The 27,858-nt window shown below is 41.9% G+C and overlaps 2 protein-coding genes across 2 annotated transcripts in view; both read right to left on the reverse strand.

The window, feature by feature from the left end:
• Window positions 1-458: 458 nt before the first annotated feature.
• TMEM52 (transmembrane protein 52) lies at window positions 459-3,625 on the reverse strand. Its single transcript, XM_009483612.1, has 3 exons — window positions 3,594-3,625; window positions 1,452-1,621; window positions 459-778 (listed from the first exon to the last, which is right to left on the reverse strand). The coding sequence occupies exons 1-3, from the start codon at window positions 3,623-3,625 to the stop codon at window positions 459-461; spliced, it is 522 nt and encodes a 173-aa protein (XP_009481887.1).
• Window positions 3,626-10,296: 6,671 nt separating this feature from the next.
• The window catches only part of CFAP74 (cilia and flagella associated protein 74), a 48,109-nt gene continuing 30,547 nt past the window's right edge, over window positions 10,297-27,858 (reverse strand). The window contains exons 21-38 of the mRNA XM_075721598.1: window positions 26,895-27,023; window positions 23,660-23,747; window positions 22,878-23,051; window positions 21,415-21,548; window positions 20,514-20,790; window positions 19,918-20,025; window positions 19,075-19,229; window positions 17,715-17,849; window positions 17,203-17,312; window positions 16,769-16,824; window positions 15,924-16,043; window positions 15,496-15,648; window positions 15,044-15,173; window positions 14,354-14,508; window positions 13,149-13,287; window positions 12,234-12,361; window positions 11,609-11,743; window positions 10,297-10,410 (exon numbers count right to left, since the gene is read on the reverse strand). Coding sequence (XP_075577713.1) covers window positions 10,297-10,410; window positions 11,609-11,743; window positions 12,234-12,361; window positions 13,149-13,287; window positions 14,354-14,508; window positions 15,044-15,173; window positions 15,496-15,648; window positions 15,924-16,043; window positions 16,769-16,824; window positions 17,203-17,312; window positions 17,715-17,849; window positions 19,075-19,229; window positions 19,918-20,025; window positions 20,514-20,790; window positions 21,415-21,548; window positions 22,878-23,051; window positions 23,660-23,747; window positions 26,895-27,023 — 2,440 coding nt within the window. The remainder of the gene's footprint in view (window positions 10,411-11,608; window positions 11,744-12,233; window positions 12,362-13,148; window positions 13,288-14,353; window positions 14,509-15,043; window positions 15,174-15,495; window positions 15,649-15,923; window positions 16,044-16,768; window positions 16,825-17,202; window positions 17,313-17,714; window positions 17,850-19,074; window positions 19,230-19,917; window positions 20,026-20,513; window positions 20,791-21,414; window positions 21,549-22,877; window positions 23,052-23,659; window positions 23,748-26,894; window positions 27,024-27,858) is intronic.

The raw sequence follows: 27,858 nt of genomic DNA on the forward strand, positions 1-27,858 counted from the left end.
GTTCTCAAAAGAAGAGAAACTACAGGCGCTATTCAGTGTGACCTGCTAGGGTTCCCCTTTCAGCTCCAGTTTGGGAAGCTTCTGTTCCAGAACAACTTGCTGTTGGTAGTGTTCTGACTCTTCATGTGTGTTCCCAGGACGGCGAAAGTTCCCCTAACCTTTTTTATTGCCATATGCTGGACACAAGGAATATTTTTTTTTAATCAGATGAACAAGCATTCATGTCCCACTTTTACAGGCATTTTTAAACTGCTGCCCTTTTACTTCATTTCACATCCTTGAAGAAGCTTTACCAGGGTATTACAGCAGTCACGGAAAACATTTCTTCTAACTGACAGGTCATTACAAGGGCATGAGAGGAAAAATCTTTCCATCATAACTTGCCTACAAAACCAAACTCTTCATGTCTCTTGAACTCTTACAGTCCTTCCCTTCCTTTACTCCCCATCTGAAATGAGTCAGAGCTGTGGCCGTTCTTGTGTTGCATCTTCTGAATTTTCTGAATTTGCCTGTGTTGCTGGATCTCTGTTGGTTGTATCAGGTGAATACTGGGTGGGACTCAGCCCACCTGGTGTCATCTGTCCAGGGATGTCATTGAGTTTCTGGCTTATCTGTGCTACTTCAATGTATTGTTTACCCATTTGGACAGCTTCATCATACGAAGGTGGCAAATCCATTGCACACTGACTGTAGGCTGGAGGGGAAATAATGTTCTTATCCATATCCACAAATATCAAATGAATAGGGACACTTAGAGGGTACTGCAATGAGCTATATGCTGTGAAGAAAAGGAATTTAAAAAAAAAAAATTAAACACTCGCATGGAACAGCGATATATAAAGGGCTAATCCTGCTTTTCTCCAAGAAATGATGGACTCATTTTTGTGGTGTCAGAACATACGCACTACAGACTAAAAGCTATCAGTATAGAATTACCCGTGATAGAATCTATACATTCTCCAAAAGAAAGCAGTCAGAAGAGAAAACGTCTCTGCGTATCACCATCCAGTAATTAATGTGAAATATCTGACATAGTACATGTATGTCGTAACAGAGGTAGTTTCAGTCGGGTTCGTACATGAACAGCTGTGAACAATTCCTCACATTAGAGATAACTTTGTCTGGAATAGCTGGACAGTGAGGTGGGCAGAAAAGTTAAAAAAATAAGGGAATGGCGATAAGAACAGATATGGGAGACGACATGTAAGAGGTTAACCCACCATGGACTTTATTTTAACCTCTACAGCATTAAATCCTACTTGTCTTCTGCACTCACTTACTGTGTTGCCCTGATGACCTTCCCTTACCTCTCTGGCCCACCCTATGGGGCTGAAAGCTGTTCTGGGAGAACGTCAGAAAGTCCCCGTTATTGCAAGGGCTAGACCCAGAATTCTAGGCACACGTTCAATAGCAAAGCACCGTTGAATAGTTGACCCCCAGAGGATACTTACAGGTCACTGTGCTATGGGCAGTGCTGTCACTGTCAACAGCAGTAACTGTCACATCACAAGGGTGCCTAGAGAAGGTCTCAACTGGAGGCCTCTTCTTCCGGCAGCAGAATTTGATGCAGCTTGCTGTGATCCCACAGAGCAGGAGCAGGAACACAGTCAGCAAGATTAACCTTAGAGAAGGAGGGAGAATACCATTATTTCATTGCTTATGTTTTACTTCTTCCAGAGCTGAATATAACTTCACTCTAAATGGGTGAAGACAGGCGAAACCTCATAGGTTTAGTTCTGAATGGGTGCTGGATCCTGAATTAGAAAGTTGGATCACAAACACTTAATCGCAAGCTGAAATACTGCTGACCATGGGTACAATCCCTTCTGGCTCACAGACACCGTAATGTTAATGATCTTTGGTTGTATTTTCAGCTTTTATGCAGTGAGAATGGCTCCATTTTCAACAGTAAGAGCAGGTATATACTTGGAGGGAAATACAAGTACAAACTTTCACAAGTCTAGGACCTATATTTATAAATGAGCACAGAAATTATATTTTGCAGTGTGTCTTGAAAATGCAATTGCATCTCTAGCTATTGTTTACAAAGTGATTGTTTAACAATGCGTAGTGAACCTAGGTCGACATGCTAGTGTTTCAGGTTCCTCTCTCAGTTGAAACTCTCCCTTCCAATTTCTCAAATGAATCCACTCTTCTCATGAGCTAGGTGAGCAGTAAGACACGTCATGAGAAGATGAGGTAATAAGAAATGCTTGAAACTCCTGTAAAGAAGTCGGTCCAAGGACAAAGTTGAAGTACTTAGTGGTTTGACAGGACTTACTGTGTGACAGATCATGCTCCTGAATTTCTCATTAGGATTGGATTCCACCCTAAACATGTATAAAAAAGGCCTCAGTAGCATTCTATTCTTTTTTTCCAAACCAAAGGTGGTACTTGCCCGTAAGAATCATGATTCCAAAATAAGCATTTCTTTAATAACTGTTTTATGTATTTTTAACAAGAGTATATTTCTGTTAGTATCAGTGTCAGATACACACAAAGACTACACTCGGTATAACGGTTGGATTTGAGGGCCTCAAACTTCCATAAATCTCATGCATTTTCTGGCAAATTATTGTTTTAGAAAAACGCTTTCAGGCAACTTAAAACCACATGTGAGAAGAACATGCTGCCCTGCTGGGACTTTGCAGTGACACATGCCTCCAGTGTGAGGAGCATGACCTCATCGCTGGCCAGTGGCTATTTCCTGACACTCCAGGAGCGGCACGCTAGTGTGTTCCGTGAAATCATCGCGCCTTCGTGCGCTGCAGCCCTCTGAGGAAGGCAGAAATCACCTAGGGAAAGGCTTCTCGGCGGTATAAATCTCAGCACTAGCTCATTAGCTTTCATGATTTCAACGCTGCCTAATTACAGAAGCCTTCTTAAAATATTTTATGTAACTATGTATTTTTAAACGGTTCTGTGTATCAGCATGTTCTAAGAAAGCAAAGAATATCAACCAACGTTAGTCCAGACTGAACAACAGCTAAAAGTAACCAACTCACTCTGCGCGCTACCATCAGAGTAGACAGAATGCAAACTATAAAAATAACGTCAGGATACCTATAATGCATGTGTCAGGCAAAAACCGAATCCCCCTGCGCCAAGAGCTTACCCTTTGACTTATCGCTATTTCCCCCCTTTCGGTCACTCGCACAGCCAGTGAACAGGCTTGCAGTCCACTTGAGTTCAGAATGAAAGCGCAACGCTCTGAGCTGACAAGCTCCTGTCCCATGGAAGGGCGAGAGCCGAGGGCTGTGCGTGAGGCAACGCAGTGCCGAGCCCAGCACGTCCATGCTGCGTAGCTGTGCTCCCAGAGTTGTGTGTTCAGGAGGAGCCAACAAGGCCTACGGTCAAACTGCAGCGTACTCGGAAAGGAAAGATGACATATCCCTAGACGAATGCTGTACCCTGCCAGACACCTTATCTCCCCGTGGTCTCATCTCTAATGCGCTCCACTGGCAGCTTTCATAAAAGCAGGAGAAACCCTTTCCTCCATCCTCAGAGGAGAGCGTTTCCATGACCTTACTACAATTACTGCTCATAATCACTTTCAAATTATTCTGGGTTAGTAAGGTTAACAGTAAACTTACCAGACATACCACAGGCTTGTCCAATCAGACATGTTCTAAGGGCATCTGTGAAGGAAGGCAGATGATTCACTGATTTAAATATCTACAGTCAAACAGCGCATGTATGACAGGGAAGAAATTTCACACGACTTCTGAGGTGAAAAAGGGAAAGCAATCGGTAAGAGTACGGAGCAAAACCCCTTTAGATTTCGTTTCAGAGGACTGTTCTTCATAGCTGTAAAATTACTCCAGCTGAGAACATGCAAATAATCCCACTGTGCAAGTCTGGCTTCCAAGTCAATAAATGTTTTTACAAAATGCTACTTTACTGTTGCTTAGGAGAGAGAACTACACGTGCTGGATTCTCGAGAAACGTATCAAAGATTTATTTAAAGTTAACTGAGATGAGGTACCTAATACCATAGGCCTGTCTGAAAATGCCAGCCTAAGACAACTGCCTACTTCCCTCAGTTATTCTTCAATTACTTTTCCACAGCTCCAATACAACCAGAAATGTTTTTTTCAGGTCTACTTACAGAACAAAGAACAAACAGCTTCTATTACATTTCAAGAGTGCAGCTGCAGTATCGTACGTAGCGAACTGCATGCAATGGATTTCACGTAATGAGAACAGAGCTTTTGGCCAGAGAAGGGAATGTGCAAACTGACTTTTCAGAAGATGACGCTTCAGAGTCATTTTGAGAGAAAGGATCATCCACCTCAGCCTACAGAGCAAGGGCAGCCAAGTCAGATTTGTAAGCCGGGAACGATCTTAGAGCTAAATAAAGCAGCAGTAACGGAGGGCCGTCAGTAGGTCACCGTTCTGGTCTGCCAATGTCTCTCGGTCACGCTGGCAGCAGGCTCGCTAACAGACATTTCAAGATTGCTCGTTACTCACCGCTCAGGCTCCTTGCAGGTATTCTCGGGAGAAGAGCGGTGCCTCGGGAAGGCGGAGGGAGCGACTCGGAGAAGCGGGCGGCCGAAAGAGCGGCTGCTCCTCCGCCTCCCGCGCGGGCCGCGCCGCTGCCGGGGCTGCAGCTGTGCCGGGGCGGCCCAGCCGGCGGGAGCGGATCCTGCGCGGCCAGCGGAGAGCGGCCAGCGGCCAGCGGAGAGCGGCGAGCGCGGCCGAGCCTCTGCCCGGGGACAGCGGGGCCCGCGGCCGGCCCCGGCGGAGGCCGCTGAATAAATAACCGCGGTTATCAGGCGGGGCCGTCACCAGGCCAGCGGGGCCGTCGCCCAGCAGCGGCGACGGAGGGAGAGGCGCGCCCGGGCGGGGGCGAGTGACAGGCAGGGCCGCCCCGGGGCCCTGCGCTCGGCTCGGCTCGGCCCGGCCCGGTTCGGCTGGACTCGGCCCTGCTCGGCTGCGCTCCGCTGGGCTGGGCTCGGCTGGGCTCCGCTCGGCTCGGCCCGGCTCCTCCAGCGGTCGTCCCGCCGCTCGGGGGGCCAAGCCGCCATGGCCGTGCGGCACGGCCGGCATCGCCCGGCGCGGGGTGCGGGGCCGGGGGTGCGGGGCCGGGGCGGGGGGTGCCGGCAGTGCCCCCCGCGCCAGGCGCTGCCCCGCCCGCCGGGCAGGGGGCGGGGGGAGGCGGAAGGCAGAGGATTCCCCAGCGGAGAGCTCCTGTGGCACTGCCGCTCCGCGCTCTTCGGGGAGGATAAGCCCATCCTCCGGGTGCCTAGGCAGCGCCAGAGAGATTCTGGAGGAGAAATGACAAGAATGAGAAACTGGGTATGAAAAATATTAGAAGGAAACAGAGGCTTGTTAAAGCAGATCGATTCCCTTTTTAAAAATAGTCTTGCTAAAACACGTGCAACATGACTGAAAAGGTATTGACTGCTCTTGGAAGATCGGTTTGCTCCAAAATGTCCAACACTTCAAATGTAGAAATTCAATTAAAATATTTGCGTGTTGTTTTATGGTTATCGTGCACATCATTATCCTAAACCCCTACTGTTGATGCTCTTTGGTGGAAATTTCACGGAGAAATGTTTCATTGCTGCGATTACGCTGATCATTACAGCGATTTGGCCCACCTATAACGACAGCTTTCCTGCAATTCTCTTCAGGGTGCAGCCTAGCTATTTTCATAGGGTTGGATGTCATCCATAGCATTAAAAAGGTCCCCAAACCCCTTTCGTAGTTTGGACTTGCTACAGGTTACAGAAGTCTTACCATCACCAGGGAAGAACAAAACACGTGCCGAAGGTCAACCGTATCCACCATATGAATGAGCAAGGATTACTTCTGCTTCAAAGTAGAAGGTGACTTAAAGATTGGACACTTTTGAAGCAGTAATACAGCAGAGGTCAGTTACACGGCAAAAAAAGTTGTTAGTTAATATGAGAGATGATCAGAATCAAGGTGATCATGAGACATGGCAGGGTAAGCAACAAAAGGAAAGGCATTTAGAGCTGAAAAGCAGGGGAGCTAATCAATGGATTATAAAGATTTCAGCTGGAGAAGAAAGGGGAAGATCAACTAAAAGAGTGACATTTTGACATATCTGTTGAGGTCCCTGATGTCCTCAGAGGTGTGTGTCTGGGTGCACATATAAAAGATCCTCCAGTAATGAGAATGGGACAAAATACAAGGATTTTTTTTTTTTTTTCTTGGTTTTAACGCAACAGGAGGAGCATATATTTGGACTTGGGTTGCCAGAGGTTGCTTCTATAAGCAGCACGGATAAGCTCCAGTACACTGGGGGCAGTCATGCCATTCGGAGCAACAACGGACACAATAGCTTGGAAGTGCCAGGTTCGACAGACCGTTCTCCAGATGACATTCGCTACTTTTGCTCCATAAGGCTCAAACCCGGTGTTTGAAGGCTCAGTAATAGCATATGGCATACTGACTAAAGTATTTTCCTGCAGGACTGCTCAGGGTCATGGGACCATTGCTCATTTAGGAAAAGCTGCATTTGCAAGTGTGAAGCAACCTCTGAAGTCACTGGCTAAGCAGAACATGTATTAATAAGATGTGTATGACACTAATACTTATTCTGTCACTTCCTTTCTGTTTTATAAATGAGCTAAATGTAGCTTTTAAGGATTATGAAGATCATACACGGATGTGAATTGCTTTCTTATTAAACCAGAACTGCATCAGAGCCAAGAAGTATGCGTTTGCATTCACATTCAAACCTGAAAGCACAAGAGTTTGTGTCCGGTGACCCAAGAGTGTTCACAGTTGCAAAACTGAGTCTGAAAGCATAATGTTCAGAACTGTAGTTACAGGAGCAGAAAACTTAAGCTTCTGGGAAACTTAGATATGTTTCTGACATTATATTTTCTGTATCATGCTCACAATAAGAGCTCCATCCCTATTGGAGTCGTATAATATGGAAACACAAACGTCAGAGTACATGTTTAGAAGCTCCTGGCAATTTTAATACCAAATGTGCTATGATTGCTGATAACCTGCTTTGGAAGCACAGTATTGAACAGGATTTTTTGCTTCTTCAAGAGATTAACTTGCATGAAGGATGGAGCTGCTGTGTTGAGCTGCTTCTGGTAGTTGTGAACTTGGCGTTAAGCCATGCAAGTAGAATGCAACAGCTCTCTCAGCTATGTCCTCAAGGAATTACCTGCAAACCCACTATTTCTAGTTCAGCTTGGTGTGTCTAAATTAGCAGGAGCATTGTTTCCAGTAGTCATCTCAGTCAGTTTTCTGTTTCCTGTATTGGAGAAAGATCAAGAAGCTACTTTCATATACATAAGAATTGTTTAGGTAGGAGCATCCCCGTAGAATTCATAAATTTGTAGTAGACTGACAGCGTGCATCTCAAATCATTGCAAATTTGCATTGTGAAGATTCTAAAGAGGTTCAGCACCAATTAAAAATGTAGCAAAAGTAACTATGTGAATCTAAATTAAGTTCTTTTAGTTATTTCTGGTTTACAAGTCGGTTTTAGTTTTAGATTCTATTACTGAATCCTTGGCTCGCTTGCTCAATATCCTCGCACATCAGCAAGAGGTTTTAGGCGAGTGAAGAGTCCCAGTCATGAAAGAGCATACAGCTGTCACAGGGCTTCAGCACTGACTCTTCCACTTCAGGCAGCTTAGTCAAAGAAACGAGCTCTGTCAGATGTCTAGTAAGGGAAACCTATTTACTCCACTCTTCTGGGGATTGGTAAACTTCATTTAAATGCCAAATCAAGCCCAAGAATTGCAGCAAATATGTCAGAGGATGAGTTGTTTCTTTCTGGAAAGGATCCCACTGTTCTCTGTCCCTCGGTGAAATGTGGTAATTCTCATTTGAATGACAGCGGAACATCCACGGGCTACCTTTTGCAGAAACAGTAACTGCTTTTACTTTTTAAGTTTTAGTAGTGTTCCAGATGAAGCAGCATAGTCTGCATGCCTGTGTTAAGTTTTACAATGGATCTGCTTTCCCTCAGGAGACAATTTGTTTTTCCCTTTGACATCAGCCTGTCTCTCTCACTGCTCCGGTATTGCTTCACGCGAGAGCCGGGCACATTGAACTACGTACGCCAAAAGAATCCCCTAAAACCAATCCCCTAAGAAAGGAAGACTCAGTCCTGCAAGGATCAGCCATTATGCCTCCAAGAAATCAATTATGATTACTTTTGAGGCTCGAGATAAAGTAAGAGGCTTTTCTCTCACGGAAGAAAATAAAAACCGTCCAGATTTCCATAGGTGCTTTACAGAATGTCAGCTGGTGTATCGCAAGCATAGTTTTCCTTATTTCCAGTACTCCAGAAATAGCAACCTATTCTTATTACCACGATTCAACACTCCCCCTGGAGAGAATGAACACGCATTTAGCTTTGACCAGTGAAACCCCGAACCTTATGCTCACTTCAAGTCTGTGAAAATATTCATGTAAGTTTTCAAGATCAGGCCCAAAGAATGCAGTTAAAAATGCCTTACACCCTTTGCTTACCTTTTAAGCTATTCGGTACAGACAAGGACTTAAGCCACCTTCTTATTTTTCAACATTGTTGCAGTCTTTACATGTGTTCTTTAAACATTTTACTTTTTTTTTATTCTATTGGATGCTTTTTCACAGCACCTGTCTTCTATAAAGTGGAAGATTCCTCGGACAGGGGTGCTGTTTCCCAGTAGATAATTTTACAGTTATTTTCAGCACATTATATGGTTATGAGAGGCTGGAGACTAACTTATTCTCAGCCATTACTTTTCCGTTTCCAAGAGTGAAATCCAAAGGATCCTCACATAATGGATGCCCACAAACTAACCGCCTGAAGCAAACCTTCCACCCCGCCACGCTGCGCGCCTTCTGGAAACCGCCCTATGGCTAGGTGCTGTCAGCTGTGCCGTACCGTCTGCAACAGTTTCATTTCATGTAGCGGCATTTCATCTCCCTTTTCGGGCCGCAAGGACGATAAGAGAATCCGCACACAAACTTCATTGTCCTCAACTTCAACCCGACCGCCGCAGCTGTGCCAGCAGAAATACTCAGTGCCTCTCCTCCGAGGGCAGAGCTGTCTCTGGCTGGCACTGCCACCCCCCTCCCAGCTCCTGCCTCCCCCGCGGTCGCTGGCTCTTGCTTCAGCATCCGCGCTGCTTTCCTCTGAAGAGCTAAGTAACTTCGCGGCCACTTGATCCAGTATGAAATGAGAACAGATCTGAATGGATGAAACATACTGTCTTTGGAAAAACAAGGATCCCTCTTCATCAGTTATACAAGCTTCCTCTATAAAAGGAGGAAACTAGTTAAAATATCTCTCGTGACAATTGCTTTACTGCTTTTTCCTGCAGTCCAACTAGCTTGGCACATTTTACCTTAGGGATATTTACAAATAGTTTCTATTTTCTTACTGTCTAATCTAAATAAACAATTTTAACAGCTGCCCAGGGCCAAATGGCAATACGCCTTTGAGGTGGTGGTGAGGGAATTTTGTCACAGACTTACTGTGATTCAAGAAAGAGTGTGACACGATTTAAAAGATGATGTTTCTGGATTTCTGCTAACTTCCCGGTCCCTTCGTTCTCTGTAGTGTAGTGCCTCTGTACTTTTCTCTTCCCTGAACTGGCTACTGCTTCCTGACAGAAATTATACCTGCAGGGCACTCCAGCTTCCCCAGTAACAGGCAGAAATCTACTTGTAGTCAGAATTTAGAGGAAAGCAAATGTAGGAATACAAAGTTCCCGGACAGCCATGATGTAGGGCAAGTGTCTAACCACATCCAGTGATCCAGTGAACAGCTTGGTCACTATTTCTTCCTTGACCACGTGTTGTCAGGAAGGTTTCACAGTGTACTGTAAAAATGACTGCCCGAACGATTTGGAGAAGACTTGAATAAGAAGCTTTATTCTGGTCTTAAGAGGGGAAAAAGCCAAGGATTTTCCAAATCCATTAAAATGCATCTGAGATTGGAAAGAGATACATTGTTTGAAACTCACCCATGTAGATTTAAAAAAGATGCTCTTCCTGAGGGGAACGCCACCTTTGGAAGACACCGTTATTAACAGCAGATGTATCTCCTTGGGCCCCGCCTTAATCCTTTCTTCTACCACAAGATTAGTGTGACAGAGCCAGCTTGAAAATGAAACTGTGAAACCGGAGTTTACATAGAAATTTGGGGGGAAAAAGGCAGAAATATTACATGTCACCTCCCTTCCTGCTTCCCTGCTCCCCTCACATATTTGCAACAAACACAAAATCTCTCCACGTTTCAACCGAGATCCACCGATTTCCCAGTAATATAAGCCTCCATCTTCCTTTCCATTTAGCTTGGGTCCCTCACTTCGCCGGAGCATATGCAGACACAACTTTTGCCATGAAGAGAATTCGGTAAGATTCCTTAATGTCCCCTTTTAAGGTCAGGAGGGCTGTCACAAGCAGAGGGTCATCAGCCTACAAAAAGATCCACACATAAAACCAACCTATTTTTTTTTTTTTTTACATAGAACAGATTAGTTGATCAAGTTCTAAACTATGTATTTTACATCTCAGTTGTAAGATGTACCAGTTATAGCTGTAGGTTACCTCTCTTCCCACTGTGTTGGCCCTTTTGTATTTTCACGCAATGCTCATACTGCAGTAAGTGTGACTAAGCATTCTACCTCCAGAGTGCCACAGATATCGTCACCACGTTACAGCCATGACAACTGGGCACAGCAGCCACAGAGTACGCTGCAGTGAGGGTTGGGAAAGAAATGGATCCTGTTAGCTATCGGTGAGTGTTAAACCTTGTGTAACAACCAGTGGTTACCAAGAGGCACGATGTCAACCTGATACATCATGCCAGGAACTCTCCTGCCTTCTTCCTGCACATGACAGCAGCAATCTTTTAATTTTGGAACAAGCTACTCATTCTGCCATCCCACACACAGCTCACAACAAAAAGCAGAGGAGTAAATTCTTTCAGTTTCCATGAATGCCCAGGAAGATGAATCAGGAAGGACAATCACAGCCCTGTAGAGATGTTTGGACCTCATACCTAGACAGCAATGCAAAAAGGCAGAAACAGCCAGGGAAACAGGGTTCAGGAAGCAGTTCGTAAAGTGGAAAATCAAGAAGTCAGCCCCACTGACTTCCAGGAATATACTAAAGGAAAGGCAGCCCACAGCCAAAAGAAATGTGAACGCTGTAGCAGAATGATCCATGTAAACTTGGCCCTGTGTCAGCAGGACCGCAGGCTTTCTTGCACAGGGGGCACTGAAAAGCTCACTTCAGTCTGATCAAAGCTGTCTTTTAGTTAACAGCAGCCGCATTTTGGCCTTTTGGTGCTGTATAATGCAGTGACCTGTAAGAAGTTATTCTAAGTTCTGTAAGATGCAAGCAACTACTGCTTGTTCTTTTCACCACACAGAGGAACGGTGGGTGGTGAGGTAGCAAGCCTCCAGATCACACATATTGCTCCTGGCTTTTATTCTCGTACCAGTGTTTATACCAGCCTACACTCCTCTTCGGTAACTACACGCGTTCCATCACCCTAATGTGTCAAAGCAGCTTGTAGCGCTGACATCTTCAAGATCAGCTTTTGTATTGCTCCTACAAGTCGGTGAAAGCTGCCGCACACCTCCCGGCTGAGCGGCGCCAGTTCACTTACACGCGAGTCAGCAGGTGGCACCCAAGAAACGCCGATGCATTTCACTTGACCAGGCTCAATCGTTCCCTTCACAGATTCAAGAGTGAATCCCTTCTGCTGCAGGAGGGGCAGGCTGTCAAAACTGAACTCCATGTTCTGCGAGAGACACACACAACACACCCTCGTTGCAGCCGGTTCTGCTCCTTCAAGCACAACGACTCTTTATTAAAGGCTGCGCTGCCCAGATGCTCTGTGCGGGCCTATTGCTCGCCAAATGGCTTCTGCCCTTGAAACTGCAAGTATCCATCTGGTTCATTGTGTCAAGTTGTCACAAAATACTACGCTAAAACAACAGGATCAGACCTGTAATTCGGTTCTCTGCTCAAATGTCTATATTTCAGAACTAGGGAAGCAAACCGCTACAATAATTTTGTTGCTGACTTGATACGATAATGCTGATTCCTCATATTATCGCCTGAAAAATAATCTTTTCTTTTCAAACACTGATGCTTTTATAATGTAACCCTGAAAGCTGTATTTTTAATTTATAGGCTGAATTTTTGACAGAAAGAACTAGTAGCCATTTGTACACCATCAGTATTCCTTACAGTGTCTGGCATAAGACTACACTTTTTATTGTCTTCACCTTCTTAGATGCGAACTTAGCTGTCTGTATAGCTCCAACTTTCAGTTCTGTCATTGCTGGCACTGGAGAACTCTCTCCCTCGATGTACTCCAGAATGAGGAGAATGGACCTCACTGGTTCTTGTAGCTCTAAACAAATACGAATCAAGTAAACTTTGAGACAGTCAAAGCTGAGCAATTATCGGTTTGGAACAAGCATAAATCACACCAGGATGGTTCAAAACAAAGTGATGTTGTGGTAAGTTCATGAGTTGGCATAGATAAGGAGAGCCCTCTTACAGAGTTAGTGAAGAATTAACCAAAGAAGGTTGTGCATAATTTGCAATTGCAAACTGCAATTGGTAGTCATTTATCAAGTTTCGTGCTTGTTTTCTAGCCCCATGGCACATACATTGTGTTTACTGTATTCCTACTTGTATATCGTATGTGCTTAGATTTATTCATAGCTCAGGAGCTAGCTCTGAACACAGATTCTGTCCAAAGAAATTAAGGAAGGATAAATTCAAACCCCTGAAAGTGTCTCTTTCATAACAGTACAATGGGGAGAGTCCAGGGTATGTTTTTATATATGAAATAATTTTATAAACGTTTAATACAAGTCAGAGAAGTGACAGAAAGCAAATACAACTTCATACTTTGTAGTAGTATTAAATTATAATAATTTTTTGCAAGGTAAGTTGCGAAAAGAGAAGATCATCGCTAGGATATAACTGCATTAAAATTAAGAGAAAAATCTTTCCTTAAGAGAAAGTTTCCTGCATTTTTTTGGCGTTACGAATATAGGCTATACCATAATGCTTATTTGCTCTGATTCTGGAAAAGTTGTCTTTAATTTACTTTTTCTTAAAGGATGAGGAACATGCCCATGTCTCGTCGCTCACTGTTTTGTAATGAAGCGTAAGTGGTAGCACGTTACCGCCTTTTAGTGCTTCCTGCGATGACACAGGTGATGTTACAGCCAAGGACTCAACGGGCACGTCTAGGGGAACCCCCCCTTCCACAAACATTGGCTGATCTCTTGCTGCACCCTTTAGGTGGATCACATGGGCTATTTTCTAGATAAGACAAGAACGCTTCAAATGCAGGTTACAGCTTAAGTACCGAGGTAACTGGAACATTGACACAACAGCATCAGTTGCATAGAAATTATTACATCATCTGCCTATATAAATGCCCAGAGGCCCTGTCTAATGCAAGAATCCCGCATCTTTCCCTTGTCCACTCACGCAGATCTGTTTTAAACGGCCTTTCATTCCTGGGCAATGTGCCTCAGGAGCGGCCTGGACAAACTATTCATACTAAAGCCACTACGAAAGGCAAAACTTATCTGCCGCCAAACTTGGCTAAAGTTTGTGAACTGGGACCAGTCCCCATTCATCTTCAGCTTATTCCAGTTTGCATTCTTAACTGCAATTCCAAAGACAATCTGGAGATACAAAACTTGCAAGGAGAGAAACAGTAGTTAGTTGCTCACTACTGGTTTCTGCTCTGTTTGCAGTGCCTGCTGCTGCTCGTTAGTTGGCACTCGTCATTAACATTTGGCCAGTCTCTGTTGGAACACGGCATAAAGCCACCCGCGGTGCTGCCAGCCTCTATGTCCTGACTTGGGCTCCATCTAAGCTCAGCTGCCGCTCTGCAGATGGAAACCTCCTTCCTCTGCAGATGGAAACCTCCTTCCTCACGCTGAGCGACTGCAGAAGCAGCTTTCTGGTACTCGGCGCACCTGCCGGTTTGCGCTGCGCAGGTGTAGCTCCGCTCTCCGCTCCCATTAAACGCTACTTGCGGAGAACCCCCTTGGAGCTGTGTGCTCGCCACTGCGGCAGCAACCTAGCTCCCACCCCCTCATTTACAGAGAGCTGGGCGGGAGACAGGACTGAATCCCAAGTCACTATTGTTATGAGTTAATAACTGAATATTTAAAACCTGAAAAAAAAGTCAGTGGGCCCCAAACCTGCCACCACCTACCTACATCAGTTAATCTAATAAAGACGGTATTTCTGCCTACAAATGCTGCCCGCTAGATATAATTATCTGAAACTCCTAAGACCCCTGCTGATAAAAATCACTGTAGGTCATATTTAGACTTCGATTTCACAAGCCAGGTGTCTTTGATTGTCTCACCTTGCCAAAGAGCACAACCTTGAGACGGTCAGAATAGTACAGGCTTTCATGATCAGGACTGAAAGTAACAATAAAATCCTGACTCTTCCCAGCAACAATTTCTCCTTCTGTTGGAAAGATGCTGAACACACTTAAGCCATTATAGTTCTGTGTTCCTGGTAAATAAAAATGAGGATACAAATAAGAAAGGAGGACAGCTCTGGTTTACTTCTTCATATATTTTAAACCCATTTAATCTTTGTTGGAACAGCAAATAAGTAAGACCTGTTTTGCAGCAAAACAGGGCGTTAGAAATACCAGATAAATCCATCTGTCAGTTTAATGCATTCATCTCTAGAAAAACTGAAGAAGCATCATGAAACTCTTCCTGTATTCTAGCATGTGGTTTTACAGAGATGGACATCCCTAAATATAATCTTTAATATGCAATTACTGTGTGGGTTTATTTCGATTCAAACACGAGTATCTCCTTACTTGTGGATATTTGCTCAGGCTGCATAAATTTACAGCTACCCACATTGAAAGAATTAGTACAGCTCCTACTGGGTAAACAAAATTATGTCTTTAATTTCAGTGATGTGATGCCCCAGGTTTTGACAGCTGTGTAGATCTAACAGGACAAAGTAATGCTGCTTTATCCTTCATGAGTCTTTAACAAAAGAAAAAGAGAAAAGAAAAAAACAAGTTTACCAACAAACTCTGTTCTTTGCAAAGAGGACATAATAAAGGATGGAAGTCTCTGCTGATCTTTGTCCCTTGTTGATGAAAGCGAATCTAGTTGTATGGAGTATCGCAGGGTCAGTGTGGAAGTGTTCTGTATCTGATGACATTAATTCACACAACAGCATTTTCATTAAGAAAACTGATTCTCAAGCCTGTAGGGTCCATAGTTTGTGAACTGGCTGAATTTATTTTGCTGCATTACTGCACTACTGCGTAGCCAGATGCCACTGAAAGCATGCGTTATTGCTACCCAGAACCTGTCATGTCAACCCCGCCTCCCAACAACAGGGACCAGGCTCCTTTTAAGAGTCTTGCAGCAAGTCATATGTTTTGGTTATTGACATACTTTCAAGAGGAACTCCTCTTCCTCCTTACAAAAATTGCCCATGTGCTTTCTGGTTCAGCATAGAGGGATTTACCTTGAACGTGGAAGTCACCTTCTCTCTGGCTATGACGTATCCCATATCGAGTACTTCTTCCACAGAGCAAACAATTGACGGCATCACCCCATGCCCAGTGATGCTTAGGGTTAGATTGGTTTTTGCCATCCGGATGTCCAGCATTTCAAAAAACTGCCAAGAGGATGTCTGTGTTAGCCCATTTGCTGAAGGAAAACGTCCCCTGCCCCTCCAGCTGACCCCCTCCCACAAATGGGCCATTACTACAGATCTTCTGGGTTTAGTGCATAGACAACGGTCCAAATGTTGGGAGGGGCTATGGACAGGCAACAAAGTTTTTCTTATTATTATACAGCCTCATCCCGGTCAGTAATATGTATCTATTACACAGCCCATTAATCTCTCCGTCTCTCCTCTTTTTCCCCATTACTGTTGTATCTCTTACTCACCCATTTATTCTCATTTGGACAAAAAGAGATGATGAGGGGTTTGTTTTCACCTGGCTCAAGCATTCCAACTGGTCTGACCAACAGGAAGGGACCATTGGGATTCAGAACTGAGAATCCTAGCTAAAATAGGGCAACTCAAGGAAAACAGTTTATAAGCAAAGACTGGGGAAAAAGATAATAAGAACAGATTCTAAGTATCATTCAGACCAAAGATGTATAAACTAACCATCTATAAAGCTTTTTCAGAGATCAGTAACTAACTCAAAGACAAACTAATCCAATTACTTTTTTTTTTTCCCCCCACAGAACTCAAATAGCTGCAAGACCCTTTTCCAGTTAGTAAGATCTCCATGTAACCTCAATTTCAGATTTTGCCAGGAATGGGTCATTAACACCCTAAGATCCAGGACATGCCTTCTCCTATATTATCCCATAACAGCTTAACCCAGAGTAGTAGCCTCTTCTTATGAGGTATTCAGAAATTCAGAGAAGCATTATGCAAAAACGGAGTAGCTGGTTCTGTTTCACACGTACGTCATACTGTAGTGAAACTAGCTTAGTCATCAGTACCTTATACTCCTTAGAAAGTGGTTAAGTGCTTCTCAAGTTTGGCTCTATGCAGAATTATTTCCAGTTAAAAGGGGGGAATGGAATTAGCTTTCCAGCGGGTCACCTAGGCTCGTCCAAGATATTCTTCACGTCACCTCCTGCCTCAAAGACGTGTATTAAAGTCTGAAATTGGCTACCTCCTCCTTGCTTTAGTGTCAAACAGTTCCTACAGATAAAGACTCAAATTTAATCTGCCATTCAGCTTCTGTTTACTTACATGTTCCAAACAAGGATACTTCCAGCTTCTCTGGGGAGATATTTTGTATTGTAATTCGCTTAATCATTCTGTGGCCTGACAGGAATGAAAACATTTCAAAAAGTGATGATGCTCACTCATGCACAACCATTCCTCCTTTTCACTCCTGCTTCTACCTGGGCCAAACATCCCTTCATTTCTATGGCTGATACATTAGTCAAAGCTCACCAAAATACTTTCAAATTTGTACAGTCACTTGTAGAGCTCCCAGTTCCACGTTTCGGGATCAAATCTCTCTTGTACGTGCCTCAGCTGGCCAGACAGGCTCCTAATTTTGCACCTAAGTACCTATTACAGGGCCAATTTCTACATTGATGTTTGAAAACCAACCGAACGTAAAAGAAAATGCAAAACTATATCCAGAAGAAATTAACCTCAGACAAAAAGCTCAAAAATTGAATTCAAATTTCATACCTACTGCAACGTCACCAAAATTGACTGTGTTTGTTCCATTATCTGAAGTGACCACAACAGATGGTGCTACAGCTGGGCAGTGCACCTCCAAATACAAAGTGTTGTAAGGGCTAGAGAGATAGGAAAAGGATATTTGCTCTTGGATCATACAGAAATAAAAACTGTTGTCAAAGACTGTTCTTATTCTGATTATATCACAGGATATCATTAAATTGGTATTACAAAACAATACATAATTTTTGGTGGCTGACTTTTTTGTGTATGCCTAAGCAGAAAGATGAACTACATCTAGCTTAAATTTTTCATACAGTTATTCTTTAAGCTGCTTTGATATTCATGTGTTTGATTCTTATCCAACTAGTGGGTTGTAAGCATGAGTTTCTACCACTGACCTATGAAGTAATTAAGATCAGAAAACAAATTTACTCCCCAAATGAATAAATTAACATGCCTACCATTTTCCCCTCAAATTTCTGAACTATCATGAACTACAAATATCTAATTGCAAATACCTGCAGCTCAGGTTTTCAGAGCCTTTCTTTTCATCGATACATCCACTTGCAACAAAGCACGGTATGATGTATTTTTCAAACCTCCCACTGAAATTCCTCATCAAGAAAGCCTGGGCTGCCATATAAGCATCAGAACTAGAAAATCCAGCAATAAGAATCATCTCAGAAAGTGAGAGAGCAAGAAAGAAAAAAAATCAAATAAATATCTACTGAGCTATTTGTGTTTACTGTTTCTTAGTCATACATTCAAAATTGAACATAACAGTGAAACTAAGCGACTGTCTTGATGCACAGTAATGGACCCACCCTATGAAGTGGTTTGCTTCTTTTGCCAGAAGAGAATAAAAATTATAAACCCAGATAATAGATGTTACACTAAAGATTGCAAAATCCTCAATACTATTTCCTTCGATTAAATATTCCAGCATCTTCCAGTATTTCCACATCATTTCAATGATATGTAAACACACGATCACATTTCTGTAATGCAATATGCCAAGCAGTACTTCATAATAGGAGTTTTAAAATACAGATTTTATTTTTATGACCTGTAGTGAAAGTATTTAAAAATTACAATTAATGGATTGCAGTGAAGATGGGATATTAGTCAAAAATGTCTAACATGCAGTACAGCCAAACACCTGGTGTTTAGGCATGTATTTACTTCCAATTACTTCGGAATTCCTCAGATTAGGCAGAAGTATGGTTCTAAAAAGTTGGATTATATGCTAAACAAGTGACCCCAAGTATCAGATTTTGCATGCAAGTATCTAAATTTCCAGATAGCACATGCTACTAATGTTAATTCTCACTGAGGTATACGTATTGTAAAATGACTGTTTCAAATGTACATTTTACAGCATCATTACATTTCCAGGACTGAGGATGACTGTGACTGATATGATGGACTGTGTAAGCTCTCAAAAAAAAATTAACCCATCCCCATGGATATGGTTTCCATCTGGGTTGAATCTATTCAGCTCTGTTAGACCTATTCAGAAAAGGTATATTAGTAGTAGTTTCTTTTGGTAACTAAATTCAGCTTTCTAGTTGCCCTTTAAAATAATACCCTTGTTGGTTCAGCCAAATTTACCCATAGAGCCACATCTCATGCTTTCTGATAGATTCTTTGAAGTCTTCAATCCCTCTGATGCATAAAGGGATTCTTTGCCTTACATGAGAGGGTACAGCTGCATGGCTTAAAAGCAGTACTAATTTTGGAAACAGCCTTTGCAACATAGCTAGAGCTATTTCTTCTGTACAGTTGGCTTTCTTTTCTACCTATAGGTTTTAGTAGATTTATTAACTACTTATAAACAGAACGTTGTCTATGCAGCACAAGATGCTTTTGCCGACTTACTCAGGCTTTAACTCTTCGGACTTTGGTTGTTCAGAACTATATAGAGAGGTCAGGTATTTACTGCCTCCATCCTTTACAAGCTCTCTGGAAGACTGCTGTCTGGTAATGGAAATGCTTGATTTCTTCCCCTCTCTCTTTTCATCTTTCTTCCTTTTCTGCGAATACACACACAGAGACACGATACGCTGAGGGTGATCACTGGTAATCCAATCAAGACATCAATTTACAGATACACAGTCCCTGGCCCGAGGATACAGAACCTAAGAGGTGACAGGGCACATGAAACAAGGTAACAGCGGTAGGATTATGGTAACAAGCCACGGACACAGTAGTTATTACATGAATTTCTAATAATGTAAAATTAAGTTGAAAGGGACATATTTTACCTCATCTTAAAAAAAAAGAGTTCCACTATTGGAGAGAAAAGACTGTCTGTCATGGGAATTTTACCTATTTATCTCATAATTAAAGACAACCAGAGGTGCTCACATAAATTAACTGACCCACAGCATTGCATATACAAGTCCATGTATGCTGTAAATCTGCAAGAAGCGTGGAAACTTTTTTTTTTTAAGAGTACGTGTAGTTAGCATTTGCAAGAAAATCCTCTAGGCATGCTTTTGAAATTGTTAGCATGAAATTAAATTATTGTTCAGTGAACAGACTACACATTAAGTGCAACAGTAGAGTCATACTCTTGTCCTTTGTAGGCAGGTCTTACATGGATCATGAGTTTGGGCTTCATTAATATGCAAAAAATTTTATGATAAAAATACCACCCAGAGAAACAAATATCTGGAATTAACAGACCAACAGCACGTGCTAGTTCTTAGCATTCCTTACTTGTATTTCTGCCCCTGTCGCAGCTGCTCTGCAAAGCCTCCGAATTGCCTCTTCTCTGATTAGCTGATCTGACAGTGCTGGTCTGAAGGACACTTGAATCAAGCTTTTCTGGGAGCGTGAGAGCACACACAAGAATGATAGGCAAAATTCAGCCCTGATACATGTGCTATACCTACAAAGCTCAATAGGAGCATATACATGACAGCAAAAAAGTAACAAATAAAATACAATTTTTTTCCAAGTGAATAAGATGATCCTAAGGATAAGGTCACTTGCAGCTTTTTTGGAAGTCCACTATGTTACAGCGGGCTGGTTTTACATGACCAACATTTTGGATATTTTAACATTCTTCAGATAAATCATAATGACAACACTGGGGAAAGAACATTCAGGGTGAAAACTCCCATAAAGCATTAGCCAGATTTGATGGTTAACCCCTCATGTCTGATTTAAAACATGATTTCAAACAACACAAAATATTCCAGCTATTCTAATAATAATTTACGTGTTGAGCTTCATTTACAAGTGACAGCAGTTGTAGGGGTGTAGATGATCAAAAGACTCGGCAGAACACTTGACGTTTACAGTGAATTTACCTTCCCAGGCAGCACGGTTCCAACAGAAGGTGTGATTGTCACTGGACAGTCTTCTGGCACACAGAATTCAAATGAAGCGGGTCCAGCGGGGGCAACTTCCCCCATGTCAATTCTTGGGACAGCATGAGTAAAGTGGTTGGCACTCACATGGGAATTCATCACATACAGTGTTGCTGTAGACACACCGTTTAAAGCTGTTGCAGCAAACTGAACTAAGGAATGAGACAATTCAAGAGGTGGGTGGACTCCAACTGCTTTGCATGACAGCTTGAATTGTCTAAAAATAAACACACGATAAATGTCTCAGCATAAAATAGTCTCTTAATCAGCCCGGAAAATAGGGAACTAATCCTGTAGTCCCTATTTAAGCAGAATTTCAAGCTTGCAATGGGAATTTTGCCTAAAGATGAACAATAATACTATCTATTTTTAATGCACAATTGGCTAGAGTCCCTACTTGAATTCTTCCTCTGTGAACTTCTGGAAACATATCCAGTCAAATCAAAGTTTATGGCATCATTATTTCAGTAGCATTAGCTTAATGCATGAAGCATTTGTACAAAAAAAAAATCCTTCAGTAATTCTGCTGAAAAAGCAAGCAGAACATTGCAGGTTAAGATGACCTGGGGCAAACCTGCAGCTTGGACATGTGGCAAGGATAAATTTCAGGTGGGATCGGCAAAGGCATCTCCGTAAAGACAGACATGTAGATGAAGGATGAAACCAACAGGCATTGACCATCTCTTGTCAAATGGAGAATTCCCACCCGCCTCACATTTTTATCCTAGCTTTACTTCTTTGAAGTAGGCAGAGATTTAATTTCTGAACTAGCTTGGCAGTGGAAATCCAGTGTGATTTAGACTTCTAGATTACCTCCTACTCAATCAGTTTCTTAACGTACCTATTAATCTCTGACTTGCAGGTTAATTCGAAGCTGTACTCTTTTGCCTTGTTAGCTTTAAAGATTATGTCCAATGTCAGGCTTTCAAGGGGAAGAAGAATTCCAAGTCCATCATTGGGTTGAATTTCAACGAACTTCAAAATGGCAGGATAAGAAATTATTGTTATTAAAATAAGAAATTATTAGTTAAATTACCAAATTATTAAATAAATTAAAATAAGACATTACTGGCAAGATAAGAAAATTTTGTTATTAAATGTACAAATGTCAGGAAAACAGAAACCTTCTAGTGAGAAGCTTTCGTTTGAGTTAGTGACTTGTGTTGGACTGATGTGCAAATTTCTAATCTCAAAGTAACTTGAAAGGCGTTAAATCCATTAACGCAGATTTCAGAACAATCTCTTCCCCAGCTTCTTACCATTTATGGTCATCACCTTTCTCTAATGATGTTTATTTACTCTTCACAGACAACTGAATGATAAGAATCTCAACAGTTCCCCCGTATCTTTGGAGAAAAGCTGATTCCTATATGATGTGCAGATACCATAGTGACAAATACCAGTTTAATATCTACAAATGTATATTGGTTTGTGTCTATGAGTTGACGATGATTCAAGAATCGCTCCCCATCACATTTTAAGCTAATCATGAAACACACACTGTGAAGTAAAGCTTTAATGAAGCTGAGGATTCCAGTTTCTTTTAGCTAACTCCTTGATTTTAATCCCTAAAACAGCAGAGAAAGGGAGAATGCCTAATTAAATGTCAGGTTCCTCTAGCTCCGACTCCAATATGCCAAACCATTTCACACTGTGATCATCATGCTATTATGAAGCTTGAACATCTAACTTTTTGCCAAAAAAAAAAAAATTCAGTAGACCTAGCCCACACGAAACTGGCAGCTCCTGTGATTAATTTAGCTTCCACATCAACTTGCAGTCAGTCAGAAAATACCTAGGCATGGTTCAGGGGACGATTCCCAATAAGCAGTTTGGACACGGCCATCCTGCTTTAAAGACAAAGCGTTTAGGCGTTTGGATGCAAACTGTGGTATTCCTTGGTCTCAAGGCCAAAGCAATGTCCCTAAGCCTGTTTTATTTAGTAGTGTAAGTGACCTGTGAATCTGAAAGAAAAGTGCACCAGGTATTCTGTTAGCAGATTTCTTGGTGTAAAAAATAGGTATTCTAATAGGATAAAGTTATGTTAATGTTACGTGGGCAAGAATAGCAAAATCTCCTCAAAGATGTTTATACTGCTTGGAAAATGCTTAGGGTTATAATGGGATGAAATTTACACAAGCCAGGACCAGAACTAATCCATGTGTTTCCACAGTGCTGCAGGCACAAGTATTTCCATGGGTTTGCAAGAACCAGTCATGATTTATTTACACTCACATTGAAACATGCTTTCATAATAATTAAATATGTTTTGATACAAGAGGTGTGTGTGGGATAACTGCATACCTCTGGAAGTCCCACAAATCCAAACTCTTGTGGCAAGATGGATTTGTTTGTTAGCGTGACGTTTGCCTGCACAGCTTCAGAGATTGTGCAGTATCCAAAATTGATTCGTGCTGGACTGATTTCCAAATCAGAAGTCGTAACAATTGCATGGACAGTAAGATTAACTTTTTTAGCCTGAAACAAATGCAAGAGCACAGGATAAAACCCTTCATTTGTGGCATTGTAAGGACAGGATTTAAGTGAAATGTCATCCAAAAAGAGAACTGCAAAAAAGTTATTTTACTCTATTCCTTGACAATAACATACGTAAATGTAACATATCTATCTTGAACTTCAGCCTCATTGTTCTCCAAAAATAACCAATAGGAAAAGTCTCTGATAAGCAAAAATAAAAAAAAAAAAATCTGTATCTCAAATTCCATATGCTTGAATGGAATCACACCTGCAGCTCCAGGAAATGTAAACTCTTAAGAATATGCTACATCCGCAGTACAGATCAGCATAAAAAGATTGTGCTATGATATCTGAGAACTCTCTGATACAAAATAAACTACTAGGGAATAGATGAGCACTGTCTGGAAAGGATTTAACTTCCTGTAGTGTAAACATGCTGACAAGAAGAAACTATCAAATCTGTATTATCACTTTAAGCACCTTTTACTATTATCATAGGACTTCAACTAGTAAAGAACTAATCTAAGATTAGGTGTCATTAAGCGAACATTCACAAATCGTTTACATCTATTGTCAGTCTGATAACCAGCATAATAAAAATCACTAACCTTATCCACAATCAGTATCGTCACTGGAACTTCCAGAACCCTTGTCTCTTCATTAAAATAGCTCCCTGCATCTTCAGGAAGAGAGTGCCTAAAAATCAAAAAGTACATTCAGTTTCATAAAAATATTTTGACTATTTTCTAGCTAAGGGGAACAATAAACTTTTGATGGGTGTGTTTCTGAACAAAAGGAAAATCTGTTACTTAAGGTCTAAAGGTTTTATAATTCACAGCTTTTAATGTTAACACAGTATTTGTGTTCAGATAGGAGTACACACATATGTAGTTGATTAAGCATCAACTCCAATGCTTCACTGAAGCAAAGTCGAACTAAAATCTTGTGTGTAAGATGTATGCAAGTATTAGGGAAGATTGTGGAGGAATGGTGAAAGAAAATGCCAATCAAAAATTAGTGACCTATGAAGTTCCACCTTCTGACCAAGAAAAAGAAGATGCAGTCAGATCAGAAAGATTATGGACCTGTCACAGATTTCCTGTAGAACGACATACATCCAGGCGACCTGCTCGGAGCAGGTACGCACGCGTTGCAAGGGTACCTAGCAAGGAAGTTAGAATAATTGACCTTGTACGTTAATGTTGGATTTTGTATTTTTTAAAGACGGGATTTTGGACACACAGGAGTTTAAGGGAGTTATTCACAGAGGTCTGCATCCATTTATCCTTTTTTAAAATGCCATCCAGCCATTTAAAATTCTGAAAAACTTAAAGCTTACTTTATAATCAGAACATAAGCCTGCAACCGCAGCACACAACCAACCAACCTAGGCAGTCGTTTCCTTTTGACACTGATGCTACTTCATTACCAGCCAGTTTGAGGCAGAACCAATTGTATCACAAAGCACAGAGACATAACTGAAACAAACTGGAGACCAGTAGTGGCTGATTATATCCCAGATTAGTAATTTATAAGAAATATGCGGGGTTTCTGTAGCTGAAGCCTCTTGCTCTCATGAGCTCCGTTTCAGAGCTCCAAGCCAAGACAATACAAAAGCTCTAGCGTTTTTAGCTCTGCTGGTCTATTTATAGTGCCTGACAGCAGCAGAGTGAATTGCTTCCTGTTCTTAGGTCTCCACAGTGGCAACGTTCCTACTACTACTACTGGAATTACATGCAATTTTTTAACGTATTGTTAAAGAACAGTTAATGAATAAATAGCCCCCACTCAGTCACCATGGCGATCTGAAATCTTGCTGGCTGTTATCTTGCAAGTCTGAAGTGTGACTTCAGAAGGTGATCTTCAAAGGTATTGCTAACTTGTTTAAAGGTAGGGACTGGAGTTAAATACAAGGTAGGAATAAAGTATCAGCTTTCACTTCGTCACAGGGCATTAGAATAGCAGAAGAAATTAATGTATTGCAAAATAATCCAGAGGGGGGAAAAAAAATAGTTGTAACTGTACATACACAGTGATGGACTCTAAATTAGCTGTCATGCCTTAGGGAAAAGATACTGAAATCCTTCCAATAGTTCTCTGAAAATGGCCTCTTCGTGCTTAAAAGCAATTAAGAGAAGTATAAAAGACAAATCAGATTTAGACTGCTAGCATCTGCACTACTAGTTCCAAATGCAGAAAAGCTAAAAGTTGTCATATTTGGGAATTCTGAACGTCAGCAGATTAGAAAACTCGCCTTCAAATAAACAGAAAATGTCTGCTTCAAACACCCAGAAAGTGATGAGTATTGTAATGTCCGACCAAGCATTTCGGTGTGCACAGACTACTCGGGAGAGCTTCCCAAGCCTTCAGCCATCTATCTGTTCACTTAGTATTGCTGAATGAGTGTTTCTTTTTACTTTTGTGTTACTTTTAATATAGCTGTTTGTTCTTCTGAGAAAAGCAAGCTTATGACACTAAGTCAATGAGGAGGCACCTACCGAAATGTGTCACTAGCTCCGTACTTCACATCAGCTTGTAGCAAGCTCATCTTTCTCTGTCATACACACACTCCCCTGTGTGTTAGGTCTTTTAAACTGATCTGTGTACTGAAACCGCCAGATACTGATTTTGTGTGTCAGAAATGCCTTAATCTCATCAAATCTCCTTTCTGAAGCTTCCCCATTTTTCAAAGGAAGATTAACATCCTAAATCCAAGCTATGCCTCTATCCACTCAGTAAGCGTAACAGCGCTTTACAGCATCTGAAGTTTTGGAACTGAAAAATGTCATAATGGTTGCTGTTGCTGTAATCTGATAGGATTTGAGATGTTGGAAGAGCTGTAAATACTTTTAGTCCTTAGAATATTAACCTGTGAAAATTTCAAAATCAGCGATTGGACTCTCAATTTAGAATCTAGAGATGCTGAGCACATCAGTGAAAATCCCGATATACTTACATCCATGGGACGAGATAACCTATATGACAAAAGCAGCAGGTTTGCAGCAGCAATCAATGCAGAAGCCGCTGAAGTATTTGCCTGTACACCAGAATTAAGATCTATATAAATTAATTTATATTCAAAAAGAAACGTCCTGCTAAATTTCTTAGGATGGCAATGATGAGGTAAATAAAGTTAACAGTGGTCAACAAAAGCTCTTGAATTTAAATTTTTCAAAACTGGAATTCTTTGTTTCCTGTAACTGAGTTATTAGCACTTGGCATTATTAGCACCATGTTCTAACCAAGTGAGCTAAGTTATGCTTGTATATGTAGATGTATCATGAAATGGGGAAGAGAAACTTGCTGGGGTAAGGCTTTTAGCATCTTAGAAGATGTTAGATAAAATGCCACATGAAATGCACGATCCATACGTTCGTATTTTGGAGAAAAACGTACATGGGCAGGAGAGAGATGAACAGGAAGCCCAACCATTCTTACCTTAATTAGCAAGCACAGGAATTCTTGTCCAGAAATTATTTAATCACTGATGCATGAAGTAGCCACCTGCCTAGATCAGCACTCTCTAGTATAAGAATAGCTTCCCCACAGAAATGGGCACAGCCTACCAGGAATGCAACTGCTAAGATTTTCACAGTACTGCTGTCACCACAGGAAAAGCATTTCCTCGCAGGTACGTGATCCAAGTTAATTTCCTCCTTGAGCATCTGGCAGCTTTCAAGGGGGAGAGAGGGGGGAGACTAGGCCTGCACTGACACCAGCAGCACGAAGTCCAGCCTGCTGCAGCGCGAAGGAAGAAAAAACTTCGACCTGCTCAGGTTTTCCACTGACAGCCTCCTACAGATTTTGTCTTAAATACCAAAAAGATTAATGCTGTTAGGTTACCTGGGCAGAAACTTCAGTTGCACACTGAAGGATGACTGAGCTTGAACGTAACCTGTTTTCGGAAGCAGCTCCATGTGCTTACTCAATTCTTTGCATACTTCAAACTTCAAACGCAGCGTGACTTTTGCTCTGCAAACAGATCAGACGTGCTTAGGTGGCTTTGAGGCTGCGCATACTGCCACCTCAGCAACATTCGCTCTTGGAGTTTAATCCCCCCGGCCCTCCACCCTTGCATCTCTACTCTACATTACAATTATAACTCTTCCAAGCTTCCTTGGAAAATGATAGGCATGTAAAACTGCTACAGCAAAATCACACGGTTGTATCCTTTTTTTAAGATAAGTATAGAAAACAAGATTTTGGAAGGACTGTAAGTAAACCCAGCTGTATTTCAAGCAATGTACACAGCTGATTGGAACATAATTATCAAAGTGCAGCACAGTGGTAAGTCAGGTCAGGGGAAAGTCAAAGCCAAATTATTGTGAAATATCAGCTAATTATTTGCTCCTAACATACATTCCCTCTATCTGAATCAACAGGAATCACTCACTCAGTGTTTGAGACACCTAACTGGTCCTAGCTGCAGCACAGAGCCCACTCAAGGTGGAAAAGGAGCAGCCGTCTTCTCATGCTGGCTCTAGGTTATGCAACAATTGGTGGTGGGTGGGATGCAACAAATAAAAACCTGTTATTCTGGCTGAGAAACAGAAAACTGAAGACCAGCGACCCCTAAGTGGGGCCAAGGATACCTAGATGCTGCTTAAGTGACTAACAAGCACTTAATGTCCCAGCCTGTAGTCCGACAAATCAAAAGAATGAACCTGAAAGAGCATAACTCACCTAAAACATCAACATGTACCCAGTTTGTGAATTCCGTTCATCTTCATTATCCTCATAATTATCTCAAAACCTTCCATACTAAAAACTAAGCCTGTACAGGCAAGAAAAAAAAACTCAAACACGG

Source organism: Pelecanus crispus, chromosome 15, assembly GCF_030463565.1.
Source record: "Pelecanus crispus isolate bPelCri1 chromosome 15, bPelCri1.pri, whole genome shotgun sequence".
Lineage (NCBI taxonomy): Eukaryota > Metazoa > Chordata > Aves > Pelecaniformes > Pelecanidae > Pelecanus > Pelecanus crispus.